Source organism: Formica exsecta, unplaced genomic scaffold, assembly GCF_003651465.1.
Source record: "Formica exsecta isolate Colony F162 unplaced genomic scaffold, ASM365146v1 scaffold662, whole genome shotgun sequence".
Lineage (NCBI taxonomy): Eukaryota > Metazoa > Arthropoda > Insecta > Hymenoptera > Formicidae > Formica > Formica exsecta.
In genome coordinates this window covers 441,561-461,820 of record NW_021853425.1, presented here as the reverse complement: position 1 = coordinate 461,820, position 20,260 = coordinate 441,561, and the positions used below count along the sequence as shown (strand labels likewise).

The following is a 20,260-nucleotide window of genomic DNA, read 5'->3' as shown; positions in this document are numbered from 1 at the left end:
AGAGCGTCGGTATCTTGCAACAAAACTGCTTAAGTGAATAATGGATTCTGTGTTTCAAAGCATCTCTCTTTTCAAGCTTAAAATAGTAGAGATTATTTTCACACAGAGCAACAACATTCACGCATAATTATTATATTTCCTATCTCTATGCCATGCAAATACTTCCGATATTTTAAAGGAAGATTGATTCGTACTATTCTTTCCAGACTTACCGAGAGTAGCAATGGAAGATCGATGCGTATAATTCCGAAAAGAGCATAATAGTGCACTTGTTGTAACTGAAAATACGTCACAGCTTCCACATTGCAATCCTGCAATCATTTAATATTTAACATTATTTGTATATTGATTAATATTTGATAGAAAAAGTTGGCTATTTGAAATAAGTTGATAAAGAAAAAAAAATTTGTTGTTTATTTTATTCTAAAAGTTTTTTAATTTATACCGATAATTATTCAAGATCTTATTTCTGATATGGTAATTATAAATATCCGCTTTATAAAAACTTCAAGTGATACAATTAATGATAGAAAACCTTCTTTGCCACTTCTCGTGATATAAGAACATTCGGAAAAAATAGGAAGAGTCGAGAAGTGAATCTTGATGCAATTAGCTTTTAAGCGGAAGTGAAATTTTATTATATGATAATAAGATAGAGATAACGACACAATAATATTGCTGCAAGAACTCGCAGTTAATTATGCACCTCGGTCTATTTAACCGATTAGATGCTTTTTAAGAAATTAATTATTAAGATCACAATTGTAGAATAACAATTTGTAGTATAAGAGATTTGATGTCCTAAATTTATTATGACTTTCATTAACTATACAATCTTATAATTAAACTCTTAATTGAGATATGCTGCTTGTATACTTTACGTGTACCAATTAACTAATTACAATTTTAATTAAATCAAAACAAATATTATATATAATTATTTTATTACTTTTCTAATTATTATATGTATGTACTAACTGGAAGAGATATTTTTTAAAAGATTGAAATATATTATCGTAGAATAAATTAGAATTTACCTGCATAAAACTTCGCTTCGCAAGAACGGCCGACGACGGAGCGAAGGCGATCTTGCCTACGCGATTTGCCTTTGAAAAGGAGAATAGCGAGATTAGTCAGTGGCGAGAAATCTTCCTATTCGATCATGAACTGACATACCTGAGTCGCGGTCACGTGACATATGATGCTGATGATCAGTAAATTCGTTACGCAAGCGGATACCTGCATCACTTCCCTTACTATCAGTAAGGGTAGTGACATCGCACCACCGTCGTTGATCGTATAAATGCGCGTCAGGGTGTTGAAAGACATGCTGGAAATCCACAGTAGAAGCTGCACCGCATATACGGAGTTTATCATCTCGGTCGCGTTGGTGAGACACGAGTGTAACCACCATACCTCCTGCAAGCGAAACTGCCTGCTCGATCGATCCACCACCATGATTTTGCCATCTGTTTGAACACGCATTATTGCACCAACGAGATAATTATTCGTGAACGTTAAAGACACTTTGTGTGAGATTCGTGTACTTAAAACACTATTCAAATAAGACTTATTAAATATTGTAATGTTGCAATTTATAGGGCAGTAGGGCAGTTGTATTATAATATAATTCAATTTTACATATTTCGTTCGCATAAAAAACAAATTTGGTCAATATATAAAGAAATTTTTTGTGAATAAAGAGCATATCCTTTAAATGTTTATCTTGTTAATAATTTCGCAGAACATACAATCACAAATATATTTCCTTCATTTTATTGAAAAATCTATTTATTCGTACTTAAAACGAGCGAGAAATCAGCATTATTATTATTTATTTGCCATTTATTTATTTGTCTTCGACCCTCGCGACATTCTGTCTTCATTGAACAAGTCGCGTGAGAAAGCAGGCGTGTCGATATACTTAGACTTTAGACAGCGGATGTCTATGATAACAGATAGACAACAAATGTTTGCAAAAGAAAAACGTAAAAGAAAAGCTAGAAGAGCAGAACAATTGGAGAATGGTAAAAGATTGCAAAATTGTTATCAAATTTTTCAGACGATAGTTACGATAGAGATCGGTTTAAAAAATCCACATGTTTCAAACAGCTTCAATTTCTTTTTACATTTCCACACGATCTATGTATGAATAACGATCTGTGTGTGTGTGTTGTGTGACAGAAATCTTTAAAATTACTGCAATCAAAGCTGTAGTAATTGACATAAATGACCGTTTATTAACAAATCAGTTATTGATGCATTAATCGCTGTGAGAAATACGAGAGACATATCCGCAATTAACCCACCTTCGGGTAGCAGCAATATTTCACAAAGACGGTGAAATCTCTCGTAAAGCAGGGATGACAGGCTGGCAAACGTTATCAGTTGCATCGACAGTGTCGCATTAACGACGGCGTAAGTTACACCATTGAACAGAGAATATCTGGGCTCGACTCTACGGATGACGAAATTGTGAATGACGGCATTGTTACACGATGAAGATCATTAAAGTACGAAGTAGGCTTATGTCTGCGAAATAAAGAAATATTGATATGATACTGACTCTTCTTAATTTTGTTTTCAGCTTTAATTCTTCACTTATCATTAATTTTTGCATTTCGTAAATTAAATGTATCAATAAACATACTGATAAAAAATCGATTATTGGACAATTTTTCTTCAACAACATAATGTGTATTACTGTGTCTCTAACATAATTTTGCGATATATAAATAAATTAAATTAAATATAAATAAATTTTACGATATAAATTTACATAACAAAACATTATACTGTTATACGAAGAAAATATAAAAAACATCTCTTTTACCGAAAAAATGTGAAAAGATTCATTACATTTTTAATATTTACTATAAAATCCGTGTATCAAAAGTTTTAAAACTTCTGTAATTACTTATACATATAATTAAAACTTACATAATCATACAAACACGCGAAGATTCAGTAAATAAAAGGAAAGGATATTATTTCAGAGACTGGAAGTAAAAATCTGTGGACTTAAGAGAACTTTAAAAGTGCTTTGAGTAGTAATATCCTATTCATAATCAGACATAATGAACATTGTACATTATCTTTTGAAAGAATTTTAATTAAAGTTATATTAATTAAATATCAAATTAAATTATATAATTAAATTCTTTCTTATGTAGATTTTTTGCTCACAACAAATATTTAATAAATATGAGATTATTATTATCTCTCTTTTCCTTCAATATTTGCTAACAGATTAAATGAAAATAATTAATACTCACTGATATGTTATGTATCCGACTATCGACCAAAACGATAAAATAATGAAGGACAAGGTCCAACAGGCGTAACGTATACGATAAGAGCGTTTATTCTCCTTGTATTTTGTCGCTTGATCGAAGATGCGTAAGTGCGAGAGTGCAGCTCGTATTTTCCAGTTATACCAGAACGTCATTATAATGTCGCTCAAGACGCAAGCGTACGAGAGTAACGTTCTGACGACGGTGAGCATCAAAAGCCTCGGTCCCAGCACATCGGTCATCCAACCGAGCATGAAAAAATTCGTTACACAGAAACTCATGTACAGAAACGCGAACAGAGTCGAATAAACGACACTGTATTTCATCAGCATGATATCATCCTCGCTGACGACGTACAATCCGCATCCGAACAATCTCGCGGTACGCAAAAGCGGACATATATCACTCAGAGACATCATCGTATCGATCCTGACGGGCGAAATAAAAAATAGAAAACACTTTTCCTTTTTTTTTCCCTCTCTTTTGTGAAAAAAATATCGCGAAATCCACGACACGATCTCTCTCTCTCTGTCGGTAGCCTTGTTTAAATGCTTCCTAATACGGAGCGTCCTTATTCAGCTCTTAATGAGATTCTTGATATACGCGTGAGAGAAACGCGAAGCTATAAAGCCGAGTCAGAAAAATCACGTCGACATGACAAGGACTTCGTGTACATAAATATGTAAAAAAGACGTTTAAGTGTATTTTTATATAATAAAACGGTGAAAAACAAGGTAGAGATAGAAATATAGGAATAGAAATATTTGAGCCACAGAGATGTAATTTCGCTGACTTTTCCAGAAAAATGTAGAAGTTTTCAATCTTGTAGTTTGTATAATTTGCGTTTATGAAACGCCTATAAAATTCAAAATAAACGTAAAATAAATGTAGCTCTTGCATAAAGTTTTATGAGTTAGAAACATACCAATTATATCTCATATTTCCATCGATATATACTCGCGGCAATGCACAAATTAAATGTTCCACTGGGATCGGAAGTAATTTTCATAATGATAACACTCGTGTGTCGTTTCACGAGCGAAGGTGACCGATTCTAAATTATAGTATATTAATTTCGATCCAAACCACGCTAAAATCGTCAAATAGAGAGAACATAAATTGCTGAAAATTGCCACTTAGAGAAAATTATAACTATATTAAAACTATATTATATATACTAACTATATTAAAATTAGTCTAACAATGAGTGGCGGTGTCCGTTCAGAAGCAGCCGTATATACTACTGTCGGTTTGTAAACTAAGTTCTTCCACTTAGCCGCTTTAACTGCGATGTCCGTAAGATAAATGGAAAATATGTCTGACACATGTGTGGGTGTGTGTGTGTGTGTGTGTGTGTGTAAGACCCTTTCGGTGCTTCACGTTTCATGATATTAATCTGCTACCGATAAAGTGTAAATATTAATGTTACGAGCAATTAATGCACGACCGTGTCCTGTTCAAAAATTTGATGGCATGACAAACTAACGCTTCGGCCGTCACTGTTAACTATCTTCTGACGTCACGATGACGTTTCTTTAGATAACTACTGCTTATCCACGAATAGAAAAACAAAGCTAATCATAAAGAGAACATGTAAAACGTAGAGCACTACATATCGCGGCATTTTATAACCGTGATTAGATGTTAAACGCTCCGAGATCATCGCGGGACACAACAGAAAATATTGTACCTTTCATATTCATTGTAAAGAGAGATGAAAAGATAAGCAAAGGATAATGATAGAATACTGATATCATGAATTATAAATAAATCATAATCAGATATTGTCATCTACAGTCTGCGAAAAGTTATATGGAATTAAAAAGAAATCAGTTTTCAGGAAATAAAAGGAGATAAAAAAAGAAAATATATAAATATTTAATCTCTCATTTTTCTCTATATATCATGTGAGATCATGTCGAAACAAGCTGCAATCATTGATAAGACTCGGCATATAGTAATCTGGCAGGAAAAGTTTTTATGTGAAGGCTATACATACATCACATTATAATTTAATATCAAGGTGTGCACGGAAGCTCAACAGACTATGGATAAAATAATGAAGGACAAGGTCCAACAGGCGTAACGTATACGATAAGAGCGTTTATTCTCCTTGTATTTTGTCGCTTGATCGAAGATGCGTAAGTGCGAGAGTGCAGCTCGTATTTTCCAGTTATACCAGAACGTCATTATAATGTCGCTCAAGACGCAAGCGTACGAGAGTAACGTTCTGACGACGGTGAGCATCAAAAGCCTCGGTCCCAGCACATCGGTCATCCAACCGAGCATGAAAAAATTCGTTACACAGAAACTCATGTACAGAAACGCGAACAGAGTCGAATAAACGACACTGTATTTCATCAGCATGATATCATCCTCGCTGACGACGTACAATCCGCATCCGAACAATCTCGCGGTACGCAAAAGCGGACATATATCACTCAGAGACATCATCGTATCGATCCTGACGGGCGAAATAAAAAATAGAAAACACTTTTCCTTTTTTTTTCCCTCTCTTTTGTGAAAAAAATATCGCGAAATCCACGACACGATCTCTCTCTCTCTGTCGGTAGCCTTGTTTAAATGCTTCCTAATACGGAGCGTCCTTATTCAGCTCTTAATGAGATTCTTGATATACGCGTGAGAGAAACGCGAAGCTATAAAGCCGAGTCAGAAAAATCACGTCAACATGACAAGGACTTCGTGTACATAAATATGTAAAAAAGACGTTTAAGTGTATTTTTATATAATAAAACGGTGAAAAACAAGGTAGAGATAGAAATATAGGAATAGAAATATTTGAGCCACAGAGATGTAATTTCGCTGACTTTTCCAGAAAAATGTAGAAGTTTTCAATCTTGTAGTTTGTATAATTTGCGTTTATGAAACGCCTATAAAATTCAAAATAAACGTAAAATAAATGTAGCTCTTGCATAAAGTTTTATGAGTTAGAAACATACCAATTATATCTCATATTTCCATCGATATATACTCGCGGCAATGCACAAATTAAATGTTCCACTGGGATCGGAAGTAATTTTCATAATGATAACACTCGTGTGTCGTTTCACGAGCGAAGGTGACCGATTCTAAATTATAGTATATTAATTTCGATCCAAACCACGCTAAAATCGTCAAATAGAGAGAACATAAATTGCTGAAAATTGCCACTTAGAGAAAATTATAACTATATTAAAACTATATTATATATACTAACTATATTAAAATTAGTCTAACAATGAGTGGCGGTGTCCGTTCAGAAGCAGCCGTATATACTACTGTCGGTTTGTAAACTAAGTTCTTCCACTTAGCCGCTTTAACTGCGATGTCCGTAAGATAAATGGAAAATATGTCTGACACATGTGTGGGTGTGTGTGTGTGTGTGTGTGTGTGTAAGACCCTTTCGGTGCTTCACGTTTCATGATATTAATCTGCTACCGATAGAGTGTAAATATTAATGTTACGAGCAATTAATGCACGACCGTGTCCTGTTCAAAAATTTGATGGCATGACAAACTAACGCTTCGGCCGTCACTGTTAACTATCTTCTGACGTCACGATGACGTTTCTTTAGATAACTACTGCTTATCCACGAATAGAAAAACAAAGCTAATCATAAAGAGAACATGTAAAACGTAGAGCACTACATATCGCGGCATTTTATAACCGTGATTAGATGTTAAACGCTCCGAGATCATCGCGGGACACAACAGAAAATATTGTACCTTTCATATTCATTGTAAAGAGAGATGAAAAGATAAGCAAAGGATAATGATAGAATACTGATATCATGAATTATAAATAAATCATAATCAGATATTGTCATCTACAGTCTGCGAAAAGTTATATGGAATTAAAAAGAAATCAGTTTTCAGGAAATAAAAGGAGATAAAAAAAGAAAATATATAAATATTTAATCTCTCATTTTTCTCTATATATCATGTGAGATCATGTCGAAACAAGCTGCAATCATTGATAAGACTCGGCATATAGTAATCTGGCAGGAAAAGTTTTTATGTGAAGGCTATACATACATCACATTATAATTTAATATCAAGGTGTGCACGGAAGCTCAACAGACTATGATGATATCGCTTAAACAGGAATGTCAGTTAGTTTTTCCACTTGTGATATGTAGCACAGATAAACACCTATTGTTAGATACGAAATGAGAAGTATAGGGCATATAGTGTAGATCATTAATGATCTGAGAACTAATAAAAATATTTCGTTTGCATGTAATATGTAATAGCTCTGAAATATATCCAGATCCCAGAATATAAAGAAACGGAAGGATTATGCAGACAAGAAGGTCAATATGTAACGACACGTTGCCGGTTTCTACGAAAAATGCGACGTTATCTCATTTTTATTAATGATTGTCAAAGTAGGTCTTCTAACGCAAACTAATAAAATCTTATGTCGTAGTTTATACACAGACACTAAAGATAATAATAAACAAATCTACCTGTTAATTTTGAACAACCATATTTTTCATCTCTTCATACTATAACGATCCGTTCGAACATATGTAACCAGTATTATGTATAAAAAATGTATGCTCGCTCGTTAGTAAAGTATCAACATCGCGGTGATATAAGCTTTTTCGTATTTGCTAAAAATTCTGAAATCGTCACATTGTTTACAAGAAAGAACTAGATAATTGTTAAATTTGTCAATTATTATTGTTGATAAATGATAAAAAAATAACAGAACCACGTATTTTAAAATTTATATTTTTTTGAGACACGCTACTCATAAAAACTGAAAAAATTTCTTTCGGAATTTTGATAAGATTTGAGAGAGAGGCAGAATATGGAAAAATTAATATTCAACAAACGGAATAAACGCTTTTTATTATTATGCTTTATGTTTAATATAATTTGCGTTTATGTTATTATAATTATAATAAAATTTGCGCACAAATTACCGCGCTGGCTTTTAATTGCCTTATTCTCTCACCTTAATATTTTAGTATCTCCTTAATAATGTTAAATATATGTATCGGGAAAGGAATCTTTTTTTTGTTTGTTGAATATTAATTTTTCCATATTCCCCCTCTCTCTCAATTCTTATCAAAATTTCGAAAGAAACTTTTTCAGTTTTTCAAATTATCAAATTATATTAACATAAAGTATAATAATAAAATCAAATTATATTAACATAAAGTATAATTTGATTATAGTAAAATTTGCGCACAAATTACCGTGCTGGCTTTTAATTGCCTCCCCTCACTTTTGTATCATACATTCGTAATAGCCTTTATTGTTTCATTTTTAATCTTAATAAAATATCGAAACATTAATATAGGATTAAGTTGAACAAGATTATGATTAGTATGTGCTATTTTTTTTTTTTTTTTTTTAACTAAAGAATAGATCAGTAATGTGTTTCACGCGTGTACAATATCACGATAATAATTATACTTATATACACGTTAAAATTTATAGTACCATGAGTTGGAAATAATATAAAAAACAGGTACTTTTATGAAACTTTTCATAAAGTTTAATCTTACTTTCGTTGAATGGATGAACAAAGTTTCTTTAGGCGATAAAAGACATATTCGAAAAAATGATAACAAAGATGTACATAAAATACCTGCAAAATTTTTCGACGAATTCCTAAGATAATTCAGATCCAAATTTCTTCAGTGAAAATTCGAGACCGACCATTCGCTCGTCAAATACTCCGGCAATTGTTTAACTTTCGGCTTCTTGTCAAGAAAGTTCTGTGAATAAAACAATCATCATTTTAACTAAGCAATTATAATTATGGACAGTAAACCAATGAAAATTATTCGATTACTTTGATTTGATTTCTGTTCGAAAAAATTATATTATTTTCAAACGTTTTCAAATGAAAAACCTTTTCATAATAGATATTTTTCTGATAATTAACAATTAAATATCAACAATTATGGCAGATTATTAATAATTTTACCTGATTGTAATAGATGAAAACGGAGCTATGTACAGTTGATTCTTCCTCCGAATTCAAAGGACGAAAGTGAAGTGAGGCACTCAACAAAATAAGATTATCCCGACATCTATTATACCGATTTGTATTTACTGATTGTACTTTCTTCCGCATCGGTAACAATAACTTGACAATCTGCCTTATTGATCGCAGATCATATCGGAGCGTAGACAGAGAGCCCATCGCGGGATTTGTTTGTCGCGCAGCCCCAAGAAAGTATGGCGACGTGGGAGAGCGACAAGTTTCAAGAGGACGAGGATGCCGACAGTATCGGGGACAATTTCGACAATATCCTCGTGACGCACGATCTGCAAGATTGCCTGGACGACACTTTAGACCTGTCGAGCTTCGAGAAGGTCTACGAGCAGAGTGCGGTGTTCGATTACGAGAGGTACTCCGACGACGATGCTGCTATCAATGAGAGGCCGATACCCGCCGATGACAACACGACCGGGTGAGTTCTTTTGGTTTTGAAAATCATCTCGACACTCTCGATCTCGCGTTCTCGTTTTCCGATTATTCCGCTCGCACTGACATTACTTTTGCGATTAGATCTGTGAGTTTTGAATTAGGTATCGTCGATATTTTTCGTTCGCATGATCGTCGGTATATTTCTCGTCCCCTCCTTATAAGGCTATAACGAGTTTTGAAACAAGAGCCTTAATTCATAAATCGTCTGAGAAAAATTGGCGTTTGAATGACACGCGAACGTGCGTCAACATTTACATCGTCGATGTATTCCGTTGTATATGTTTCTGAAAATTTTCACTATTTTATTTCTGTCTAACAAAATTTCAAAATAAAGTCATATGTCACATGTATATAATATAATATATGATATTAAAATATAAATATATATGTATTTTATTTTTCTTCCATTTGTGTTGATAATAATTTATATTTATGGAATGGATAATAAATTATGAGTTGTAATTGTGTGATTTATTATTATTGTTATTATTGTAAAGAATATTATTTATATTCATCACAATATTATTTGATATCATTGTTGGCAATGTGAGATTTTTGCATTTCCTTATTTATTGCACTGAAAGCAGAAGCATCTGTTTGTTACAAATTTATTTTTGGTGATATCCACACATATAGCAAATGTGTATTATTCATACCTACTATTATATACATAATCTTCTAGCAAAATCTAGCAATAAAATTGGCATGCTTGTGTTTATTACATGTATGAGAAATTGTTAAGTCTTAGAAATAATGAAGCAAATATAAATTGTCAATTCAGACATTATATTGTGTGTGTATAATTAAAGAAGAAATATTACTTAAATAATACTTCAAACTGTGAAATATATGGAAAGAAATAAAATTTAGGAAAGAAGATAAAATATAATATGATTTATATAATTTTTTAATTATTAAAGGGAAGTAAATACCAAACATATGTATCTATGTATATATATATATAGGCACATTCAACATACAATCAATCCAGATGAAATTTATATGCGAATTCATCAAGAGCAAGACGATGTATTATTTGAAGATTGTACAACTTCTCATGAAACTGCTACTATTGAAACTGCAGATCCAGATAGTAATCAAAAACACATCAATCGCTATAATTGCCAATACGAAGGTTGCACCAGAACATATAGTACCATTGGAAATTTGCGTACTCACATGAAGACACATAAAGGTGAGATACTAGAATAATTTTTTCTGTCAAAAAATTATACATATATTTTCATGATTTTTTAAATAATAGAGTGTGATATAAAAATTCAGAGTAAAAAACTTTTACAATGAATTAAAAGTCTCTAACATGTATATGATTTACTAAGAAAAAATATTACTTAATAATAAAAATGATAATGTATATAATAAAAATAAATAATATATTAATATATAAAAAACTGTAATATATAATATTATAACATATCATTAGCATTTTAATACAATTTATAGTAATATACATAATATTTTTTAAATCTTTTGTTTTATTTAGAGTATATTTATTTTCGCAACAAATTTTCATTATTTCATAATTTTTATTGGCTGGCTCATCCATATTTGTTTGATCTATATTGTTAAGAAAATCATCATGCTTTGCATGTGTGGTGCTTGTTTAATATGCTCTATATGCCGTACTAACATGTGCTCTTGTTCTTGCATATTCATTGGATGAAAGGATCCAGGTAAGTGTAAAAATCATATTATCACGTGTTGATGTAAGCAATAAAATCACATTTACATATTTTTGCTGCAACCTGATATTATTAAGTCATCAATGCTGGTATAAAGGGAACGCTTCGACCTGCATGGCTTTCAGATACTGCAAGAGATAGGTAGTCCTGCAATCTTTTTATGTGGAGGGAATTCTCAAAACTTTCAGGCGAGTATCGATTTAAATGCGCAGAGCCGAGTTGCGGCAAGGCCTTTCTCACGTCCTACAGTCTAAAGATCCACATTAGGGTACACACAAAAGTAAAACCGTTCGAATGCAATCACAAAGGCTGCGAGAAAGCATTCAATACCCTTTACAGACTGAGAGCTCACCAAAGACTTCATAGTGGCAACACATTCAACTGCGAAGAGACTGGATGTGTTAAATTCTTCACTACTTTAAGCGATCTCAAGAAACATATACGTACTCATACTCAAGAAAGACCATACAAGTATGTTTCCCCTTTGATACTTCCTCTATAATATTGAAAAAAGGACATTACAATCATTATTTTATAAACACATTAAATAAACAGAATAGAAAGAAATAGATCATATAAAACTCAACTAATTTCTTTATACAAATTATTACACATTGTACATTTTGTATATGTATATTAGAATTATATGTGGGATTATATCATTTTTCATTATTTTAAGGTGCAGAGAGAAGGGTTGTGGAAAGGCTTTTACAGCTTCGCATCATTTAAAAACGCACAAGAGGACACATACAGGCGAACGACCATATATTTGTACCTTCGAAAATTGTAGACGACGATTTACTACTCCTCACAGTTTAAAGAGCCACATAAAAACGCATAATAAAACTGTGAATAATGAAATGGTAAGTATTAAATATAATAAAAAAATAAATATAATTTCAGAAATACTATAGAAGAAATATCTCATATTATAATTATACAAAGTTCCATTTTTTAAATTTTCTAACAGAAGCGTAAAGACAACAGAAATGATGATGTGACTAAGGAACAGAAAAAGTTGACTCAATTAGATTTGAAACTTGTGAAAGTTAGTACGAGCGATACCATTATACCATCATATGCTGTCATACCAATATCTTCAGATCTCGCACAAAATCATGAAAACATGTCATATGTTTCTGCGGAAAATGGTACAACAGGACAAGTAGTTCCCACTAATTTAACGATGGACATTATGAATCATCGCAAGTTGGATGTAAGACTTGATTATATTTCTACCAAAGATGTGGAAGACTCGAATAATAGAACCACCGAAGTTGCACTTCTCGCAACGGATATCGTGTTAGATAATTTTAATGAACACACGGTTGACGCTTTTAACAATAATGAGAACTATAATGAATTTAAAGTATTCAATCAAATGACCGAATCGAATATGCAACATGATAATTTAACGGATATAGTTGGGCATCATCCGCACAAGTCAGCTTCGTTATCAGAAGTGCGTAGTGATAAAATAAATAGGCAGGATCGATCTATCCCGATAAACTTAGGACAAAAGATTATGCAAGACGGTTTGCAAAACGCAATAACGCATATTTCGGAAGGAACAGATTTTACAAGTGATATAAAACAGTACAAAAACGAATCCGCCACTGTTTCTGACAATGTATTTGCAAACCGATCGAATGCAGAAAATATAGCCGACAATGATAACAACGCGTTATATAGTGCCAATTGTATTACTAGTCATATTCCTGATATTATAAGTTCCTCGAATGAAACCCACCTTTTCGAGAATGGAATGGACGCTCTTTCGTTCATCAATGATGCGACTTTACAAAGCGAAGACTCTCTCAACGCGGTTTCAAATCATGATCTGTGCACAGACTCTGTCATTACGAACGCGCAATCGGAAGCCGTTGAACTCGCAATAGCCACTGAGGAGGAATTACCTTCACCTTGGATAGATGTTATGGCACTGGCAACCGCACCCGCATTGAGAGCACAGTCTTGGTCCGAGTTAAATGCTTTTCCCATAGCAGTTCATTCCTTGGTCGATTTAGTAGGTCCGGAGCCTTATCCACTAGAGATAGATTCTCAATTGCCATCTATGGAAAATTTGAGAAATATTAATACAGTGAATACGGAACATACTTTAGCAAATACTGAGATTGTGCAGTGTCAAAAAGATATCGATTATGAGCATAAAAACATAAGTAATATTAAGAACAAGAGAGATAATAGGAATATTCTGCAGGAGATTACAGCAGATGCTGATATATGTAAATGTGTCGATTGCAAGTGCGATAACTTACAAAATTGTCAGAACTGCACAAATAGCCCCGTCATGGAAGTTACGAAAAAAGATTCGATAAAAATCGTAGATGACTTCGTGTCTTCCTTGCAAAGTGGATGTTCCTGCAACGCCGAGTCCGGTGGTTGTGATTCTTGCTGTGTTGTAATTTGTCTAAAAACACTGCAACAACTACAGAAAGTATTTAGCAATTGCTGTAAGAATACTAACAATACCACAAATATGTGTTGTAGAGAAAAATTGCTACCATCCTTAATGAAGTATCAACTAGCCAGAAATCCATAAATCACATATTTTTTTCATTAACTAGTCACGCAAAAAAATAATGCTACATCTTCATGTTAATCCCTTCCTTTTCCCTATAAAGATGTGATTTTACACCTAATAGCTTTAAAGTTGCCTTGGGCAATTTTTGCCTTTCAAATGTTTTATCTAGGACAAATTGAGAATATATGACTGTATATACATATGTGCTATATCTATATTTAATAGAATCTTATAATTGATTCTATACATATGTTATGTAATTTGTGCCAAATATTTGTAGACTTTTTTACAAAAAATGTTTATATAAACAAAAGTACTCTATCACATAATTTGTGATAATATAAATAAAGTGTCCACTTTGAAATATTATTCAAATATAATATAAAAAAGAGCTGAGATGAAACTAATAGTACACACATACAGGAATGCAAGGAAATAAATGCACCATATATAATTATTTTTATACAAGTTAACTATGTTGATATGGACAAATAATGTTTTATAAATATGGTATGGAACTTCACAGCTTATGCAAAAATAAATAAAAAATAAATATTTTTTGATATATCTCAGTCACAAATATATGCTGTTTCTTCTATATAACATTGGTTTATAACATGGCTAGAGAACTTGTTAAAAATATGTACAGTATATATATTAATGATAATATATTTAAGTATAAAATAATACCAAAAATGATATATATATATATACATAATATTTGTATATTTAAGAATTTTATTTATTTAACAATTGAATGTATGTTTTTCCATATAATATGTTACAGCGTTAATTTTAGGAATAGTACTCTATTTTGTTGCTGTTTTATGATATTTGCAAGAAAAACTTTTTGCATATCAAGAGAACTTTATATTCTTTGGGTTAATTAAGAGGTGCCAAATACTTATGAACATCCAAAGTATTTATGATATTATAATAACAATAACGCGGTACTAAGTTTCAGATTTTAAATATTTGCTGTTTTTATGCATTATCATAATGATAAGTAGATTGAAAAAAGTATTTTTAACAGTTTTAGAGCGTGAAAATTTTTTATGGCTGTTATATAAGTACTTGCAATAAAATCAATGTACCTAAATAGCTTGTAAAAGGCAGCATATTTATTGTTAATGAACAAATATCAAAACTAACATCAATAAAGAATTTTTAATAACTATATACATGTATCTATAACAATATTATCCCTTGTATTTCTTATATTCACTTTAATTTTACACATATAACAGAATAAAAATTAGCGCAGTGATCTATTTTTAATCAAATATATACATATATGAATTAATATATTTTTATTTCTGTCATTGTTCTACAATTATTATGATAAGGGTGTGTTGAACACATGCTTTCTCCTAAAATTTTTAGCGTGAAATATGTATATAATTTCATATTATTTGTAACATTTATTGTGTAGCTTGTACAAGAGCTTCCCCGACTTCAACCGCAATAGCTGCTTCGGCCTTGTCTTTATCTGATGTCGCCGAGGAGAGCTGTTGCTGAGCTTTGCTAAGAATATCTCTTGCTGCTGAGTTATCAAGGTTTTCTACTGGATGAGCTTCCTCTGCTAGAATCTACAAATAGATGATGTACTATTTTAGAATCTATACTTATTATTTTGAAAACAGCTATTATATACCTGTACACTATTGTCTTCATTTATGGTAACTGTGCCAGATGAAACAAAAATTTTCTTGGTTGAACCACCTTCTTCATATACTGTAACTACTCCAGGTTTTAACACCGCCAGTGTGGGAACATGTTTTGGTAGAATGCCAAATGCACCTGAGAATGAGGGTACATCGACTTGACGAATTGCAGCTTGATCGTAGAATACCTGACACAGAAAAAGAAAACATATTAAATGTTAGTGTTAAAACATTATAATACTTTATTACACTGCACAATTTTCACTCTGTTATACCTGATTAGCACCAGCAAACGTAAACTTCATTTGGTCACTGGCTACAGCATCTGCATAGGTCCTTCTTTGGTTCCGGATGCACCTTAAGTAAGGACGCAAAGTACGAGCGAGAGTGGCCATTTCTATATGCTGAAAACAAGTAATCTTTTTCAGAAACACATCTCCTTCACATTAACTGAAATGATATTGGCAAGGCTGTTACATCACAAGTACAAGAAAGATACACGTATAATACCGTTTTTCAGTTTTCGATATTAAATGACTCGTTCGGAACATAAGCTTGAATTTTCTGAGTGAGATCTTTTACATTTTTCGGCAATAAAATTATTGTTATACTCACTAATTTCGAATATCTGCTTTTAAAGCACTTATATCATAGATGTGTGCAGGAGCTGGTCTTTGCAGCCGGTATTGACAGGACCGACCGTGCATGAAGAACGTGAAGATGATAACAAAGTATGGAACTTTGACGGAAGTGGCGCTAGCGTTGCTCTGAAGATTGATTTTTTTGTTCTTTTCAGTTGGCTGCACTGTTTTCGTTTAAATTTTATTCGTAGTGCATAGTGTAAAGTAGTGTTAAAACATTGAGTGCGATAAAAAAGATCGATTCGATAACGTATTTCGTCAATGTATGATATAAACGTCTTCTTTGATACTTAACGCTCTTCTTAGAATAAATCTTCTTGAATTTATAATATCTAACTTGTCTTTTCTTTCTTTTCAGCATTCGCCGAGGAAGGTAACTGACTAGCAATACTCTTGCAGCGACTACGTAACGGTCGGTGAGTGAATTCATTTCTAATTATTGCATGGCTATAATTATAGATACATGCAAAAATTGATTATTTACACGTTCACGAAAAGTGAACGCATATTCGAGGGCAAAATTTTGCCTTTAATGTACTTATAAATATCTTTCGTCCATAAAGCTGACTGAATCGCGGATTATAATATATACAATATATATATGCTTAAAAAAAAGAAAGATAGTTTTGCATCCATGCATTTGCATTAATGTGCTTCAGAACTCACGTAATTTTTTATTTTTGAGAAAGATAAATTAAATATATTATTTCCAAATGTTTATGATACTTTTTATCGGTGCTAACGAAATGTAAGATAATATAAAGATATTAGTGATTAAAAATGGAAATTGATGATCCGTAGAATTTTTTATTTTTAACATCAACAATTTTACTAAAAATATGTCCTTTTCTCATTAACATAAGAAATTTGTAATAAATAAAAATCGTTTTCTATGATATTTTTTGTACTTTTTCAACATGCATATAAAGCTATATTTATAGACAAGGATGATTTATAATTTCATTCAAATTATGTACATATATAGTCAATTAATATTATTTACAACTAAGTTTTTTTAAATATGAAGAATTAATAGCTGCTATAAAATTATTGTACTAAGTAGCGAAAAATAATATTATTTTCCGCATTTATGACTAGCTTTCAAATAATATATCTTTCCGCGCCTGGTTTAACATTTTAATATCTATACAATTTTCGAGTTTTTCCCGATTTATCGCAGACATTCTCTCTAGCACCGTGAGATAAACGCCTATTGTTCGCCAGCTGTAGACCGTTCGCGAATTTTGCCGTCCTTAAATCCCGCTGTTGATTCCGACATCGGAAACATTATCGTCGTTTTTTTCCGAATGCCAGGAATTTTTATGTCTTTCCAGGTCTCTTCTTCTGACCAGTACCTTGCCGCATATGTCACATTTGTAACGGCTGTCATCTGTCACGTGCAGTCTCACGTGCTTGTTGAGATTGCTAGGGTCTCCGAATCTATGCTCGCACACTTTGCACGTGAGAGGCTTATAACCGGTATGCGTTCTGATGTGAATCCGTAGACCATACTTTCTCGAGTAGATCTTGTTGCAAAAGATGCATCTGTACCCTTCGTTGCATTTGCCGATCTCGCTGGCACGCGTCTCTACTTCCGCGGGATCCGTTTTCTTTCCAGATTCTGCTGGCGCATTTGAAGGTAACATGTAGGGCATTATTCGATCTCGATGCGTCAAAGCATTGTAGGATCTTAAAATCAAGCGGTGATCCATTAGATTCTCGACGGACGATTTGTAAGTCGACGAACTCGGTAAAATTTCGGTTGGTAAGGGATACGTTGGGCTCGGCGAAGGATTATTCGAGGACAGAGGCGATAGTTGATTCGACGAACACGGCGAATCATTTCTCAGTGACCGATTCGTGTCTGCCGTTTGCGTTGAATACGATGGAATATTAACTGGTAACGTTATCGGTCTGGAAACGGGCAGAGGATTCAGTTCGAACGTGAAACTCCTTTCTGAATATTGATTGAAGGATAGATTCGTTCTCGGAGGACTAACAATTTTATTTGCCAAGAGCGTCCAAATGTAACTGTTGTCCTTTTGATTGCAATCTAATAGCAAGTGGAGCTTCAGAGGATTCGGATAGTCGAAGCAGTTGTTACAAATGTGGCATGTATAGATTTGACCTGTAATTATTTAAAACATATAAGGAATTAATAAATATCCAATTTTATTTAATATTGCATTTATTATCTTATATTAGCATTATGTAAATTGATTTAATATAAATTGAAATTATAAGTAGAAATTTACTAGCTATAAAAACGTTTTAATTAAGTTTGATTGCGGCGATTATTCGACCCACAGTATAAAGTTTAATACCAGTCAACGAGTAATTAAAACATTTGCAACGGATAAAATTTAATAATTATATAATATTTAATTGCATTAATATATGATAACAATGTAAAATAATATAAATGTATTATTGAATAATAAAAAAAAATATATAATACACGCGCATATTAAAATTATCGATGTTTCACAATAAATGGACTAACTATTATAAGTTTTATATTTAAAAATTAAGCAGAATAATTAGAAAAAAATTTTAATTATACAAAATTGATAGTTATAAAATTATTAAGAAAGCGTGTAACAATAATCGGCAAAAAATTAGTAAAAGTTTATTATTAACAAGTTTATTATTGAGATTACAAGAAAAGCTTTGTTTGACAAATTGAGCTCACCTTCAATATTACAATTTGCCGGTGTCAAAAACGGAATGTTCAATACATTTAGAACACATTCTGCGAACCACATGAATAGCGGTTTTCCTGGTAAAATTTCTCTTATCGTTTTTAATACGAGTCCATTATTGCTAACCCTAAGTAAAACATTAGCATTTTGAAAGTCTGTCGCCAAGGTGATCATCTTCAGCCAATATGACGAACTTATGGGTTCATTGAGGCAATGGAGTTGACCGCCAATGTTAATAATTTCGATGACACTCTACATCATTAATAATTTTGATAATTAGAAAACTAAGATTTTGTGAAATATTCTATATTTTTATGCGTATATTGATATCACTTTATTGTGAACATTGAATGCAAAAATTATTTGAAATCAATGAAAACAGTAATTCAGTCAGAGAAATTTAGTTCATTCAAATGAAATAAAATTTGTATCTATATTGAAAATAAATTAAAGTTAAATTGTTATTAAATGATTAAATTAAAATTTAAGATTTATTAACTCATTTTGAAGTAAAAAGAGAGTTTATTATAAAAATAAAATAAAATACGAAAAATTATTTGTATTAATTTTCTCAGATGAATCTTTGCTTCACATTCGGTTGAGATCTTAAAAAAAAAAAGAAATATATAAAATTTATTTTGATGTAAAAATTTATGATTGAATAATGTTTGATTATGTTATGATTAGAAATGTTAAAATGAAAAGAAAACTATTCAATTGATGACAAAAACACATAAATTTTTCTGACAAAATCATTCCATTGCAATATATTATTTCTTTTTGAACTTTTATTTCCACGTGTTTTAATAAATAAAACACGTGGAAATAAAAAACTTTTTGTTTCAAATATTAGAGAAAATTGTAAAACATGATTATGATGCATACATTTTTGCTAAATACATACATTTCGAATGATTGATGTATTTTTTTGAGGCAATGTATTCACGTCGATAATTTCTGTCATGGAATTTTCGTTAAGAAGTCCAGCGGCTCGAACGAGCGGTCTGCTCATGAAGAAGCTGGGTCTTTCGTTTATAGATAAATTAATATATCTTTGCACTGGGCATTCTTGTGCTGGATATCTTTGCACTGGATATCTTTGTATTGTATGCCTTTGCATCGGATACCTTTGTGATAAACTGGCTCTTTCCATTCTTTCGTTTCTCGTCATCATTGGTTCCGTTTCTGTCGCTGCGGGATATACTACTGGGATTATATTTGGATTCATATTGAAAGCGTGTGAAACAATTGTCTTATAAAGA

The 20,260-nt window shown here is 32.0% G+C and overlaps 4 protein-coding genes across 8 annotated transcripts in view; 1 reads left to right on the top strand and 3 right to left on the bottom strand.

The window, feature by feature from the left end:
• LOC115242979 overlaps positions 1-3,712 on the bottom strand; it is a 4,414-nt gene extending 702 nt beyond the window's left edge. The window contains exons 1-5 of the mRNA XM_029819614.1: positions 3,276-3,712; positions 2,310-2,497; positions 1,177-1,469; positions 1,038-1,106; positions 213-311 (exon numbers count right to left, since the gene is read on the bottom strand). Coding sequence (XP_029675474.1) covers positions 213-311; positions 1,038-1,106; positions 1,177-1,469; positions 2,310-2,497; positions 3,276-3,712 — 1,086 coding nt within the window. The remainder of the gene's footprint in view (positions 1-212; positions 312-1,037; positions 1,107-1,176; positions 1,470-2,309; positions 2,498-3,275) is intronic.
• A 5,750-nt stretch (positions 3,713-9,462) lies between these two features.
• LOC115242980 (zinc finger protein 148-like) lies at positions 9,463-15,168 on the top strand. Of its 4 annotated transcripts, none has more exons than XM_029819615.1 (5): positions 9,463-9,726; positions 10,709-10,938; positions 11,635-11,917; positions 12,126-12,309; positions 12,417-15,168. In XM_029819615.1, exons 1-5 carry the CDS (start codon positions 9,491-9,493, stop codon positions 14,007-14,009), a joined length of 2,526 nt encoding a protein of 841 aa, XP_029675475.1. In that variant the 5' UTR covers positions 9,463-9,490; the 3' UTR covers positions 14,010-15,168. The 4 variants fall into 4 exon arrangements, with proteins under 4 accessions (XP_029675475.1, XP_029675476.1, XP_029675477.1 ...); XM_029819616.1 differs by lacking the exon at positions 9,463-9,726 and adding an exon at positions 11,431-11,437 and having other exon boundaries at positions 10,811-10,938; positions 11,572-11,917; XM_029819617.1 differs by lacking the exon at positions 9,463-9,726 and adding an exon at positions 11,431-11,437 and having other exon boundaries at positions 10,813-10,938; positions 11,524-11,917.
• Positions 15,169-15,182: 14 nt separating this feature from the next.
• LOC115242985 (ATP synthase subunit delta, mitochondrial) lies at positions 15,183-16,390 on the bottom strand. Of its 2 annotated transcripts, none has more exons than XM_029819626.1 (4): positions 16,271-16,390; positions 15,931-16,059; positions 15,646-15,843; positions 15,183-15,580 (listed from the first exon to the last, which is right to left on the bottom strand). In XM_029819626.1, the coding sequence occupies exons 2-4, from the start codon at positions 16,048-16,050 to the stop codon at positions 15,413-15,415; spliced, it is 486 nt and encodes a 161-aa protein (XP_029675486.1). In that variant the 5' UTR covers positions 16,051-16,059; positions 16,271-16,390; the 3' UTR covers positions 15,183-15,412. The 2 variants fall into 2 exon arrangements, with proteins under 2 accessions (XP_029675486.1, XP_029675487.1); XM_029819627.1 differs by having other exon boundaries at positions 15,931-16,052; positions 16,271-16,376.
• A 1,124-nt stretch (positions 16,391-17,514) lies between these two features.
• LOC115242982 (zinc finger protein Xfin) lies at positions 17,515-20,260 on the bottom strand. Its single transcript, XM_029819623.1, has 3 exons — positions 19,903-20,260; positions 18,989-19,250; positions 17,515-18,424 (listed from the first exon to the last, which is right to left on the bottom strand). Exons 1-3 carry the CDS (start codon positions 20,224-20,226, stop codon positions 17,550-17,552), a joined length of 1,461 nt encoding a protein of 486 aa, XP_029675483.1. The 5' UTR covers positions 20,227-20,260; the 3' UTR covers positions 17,515-17,549.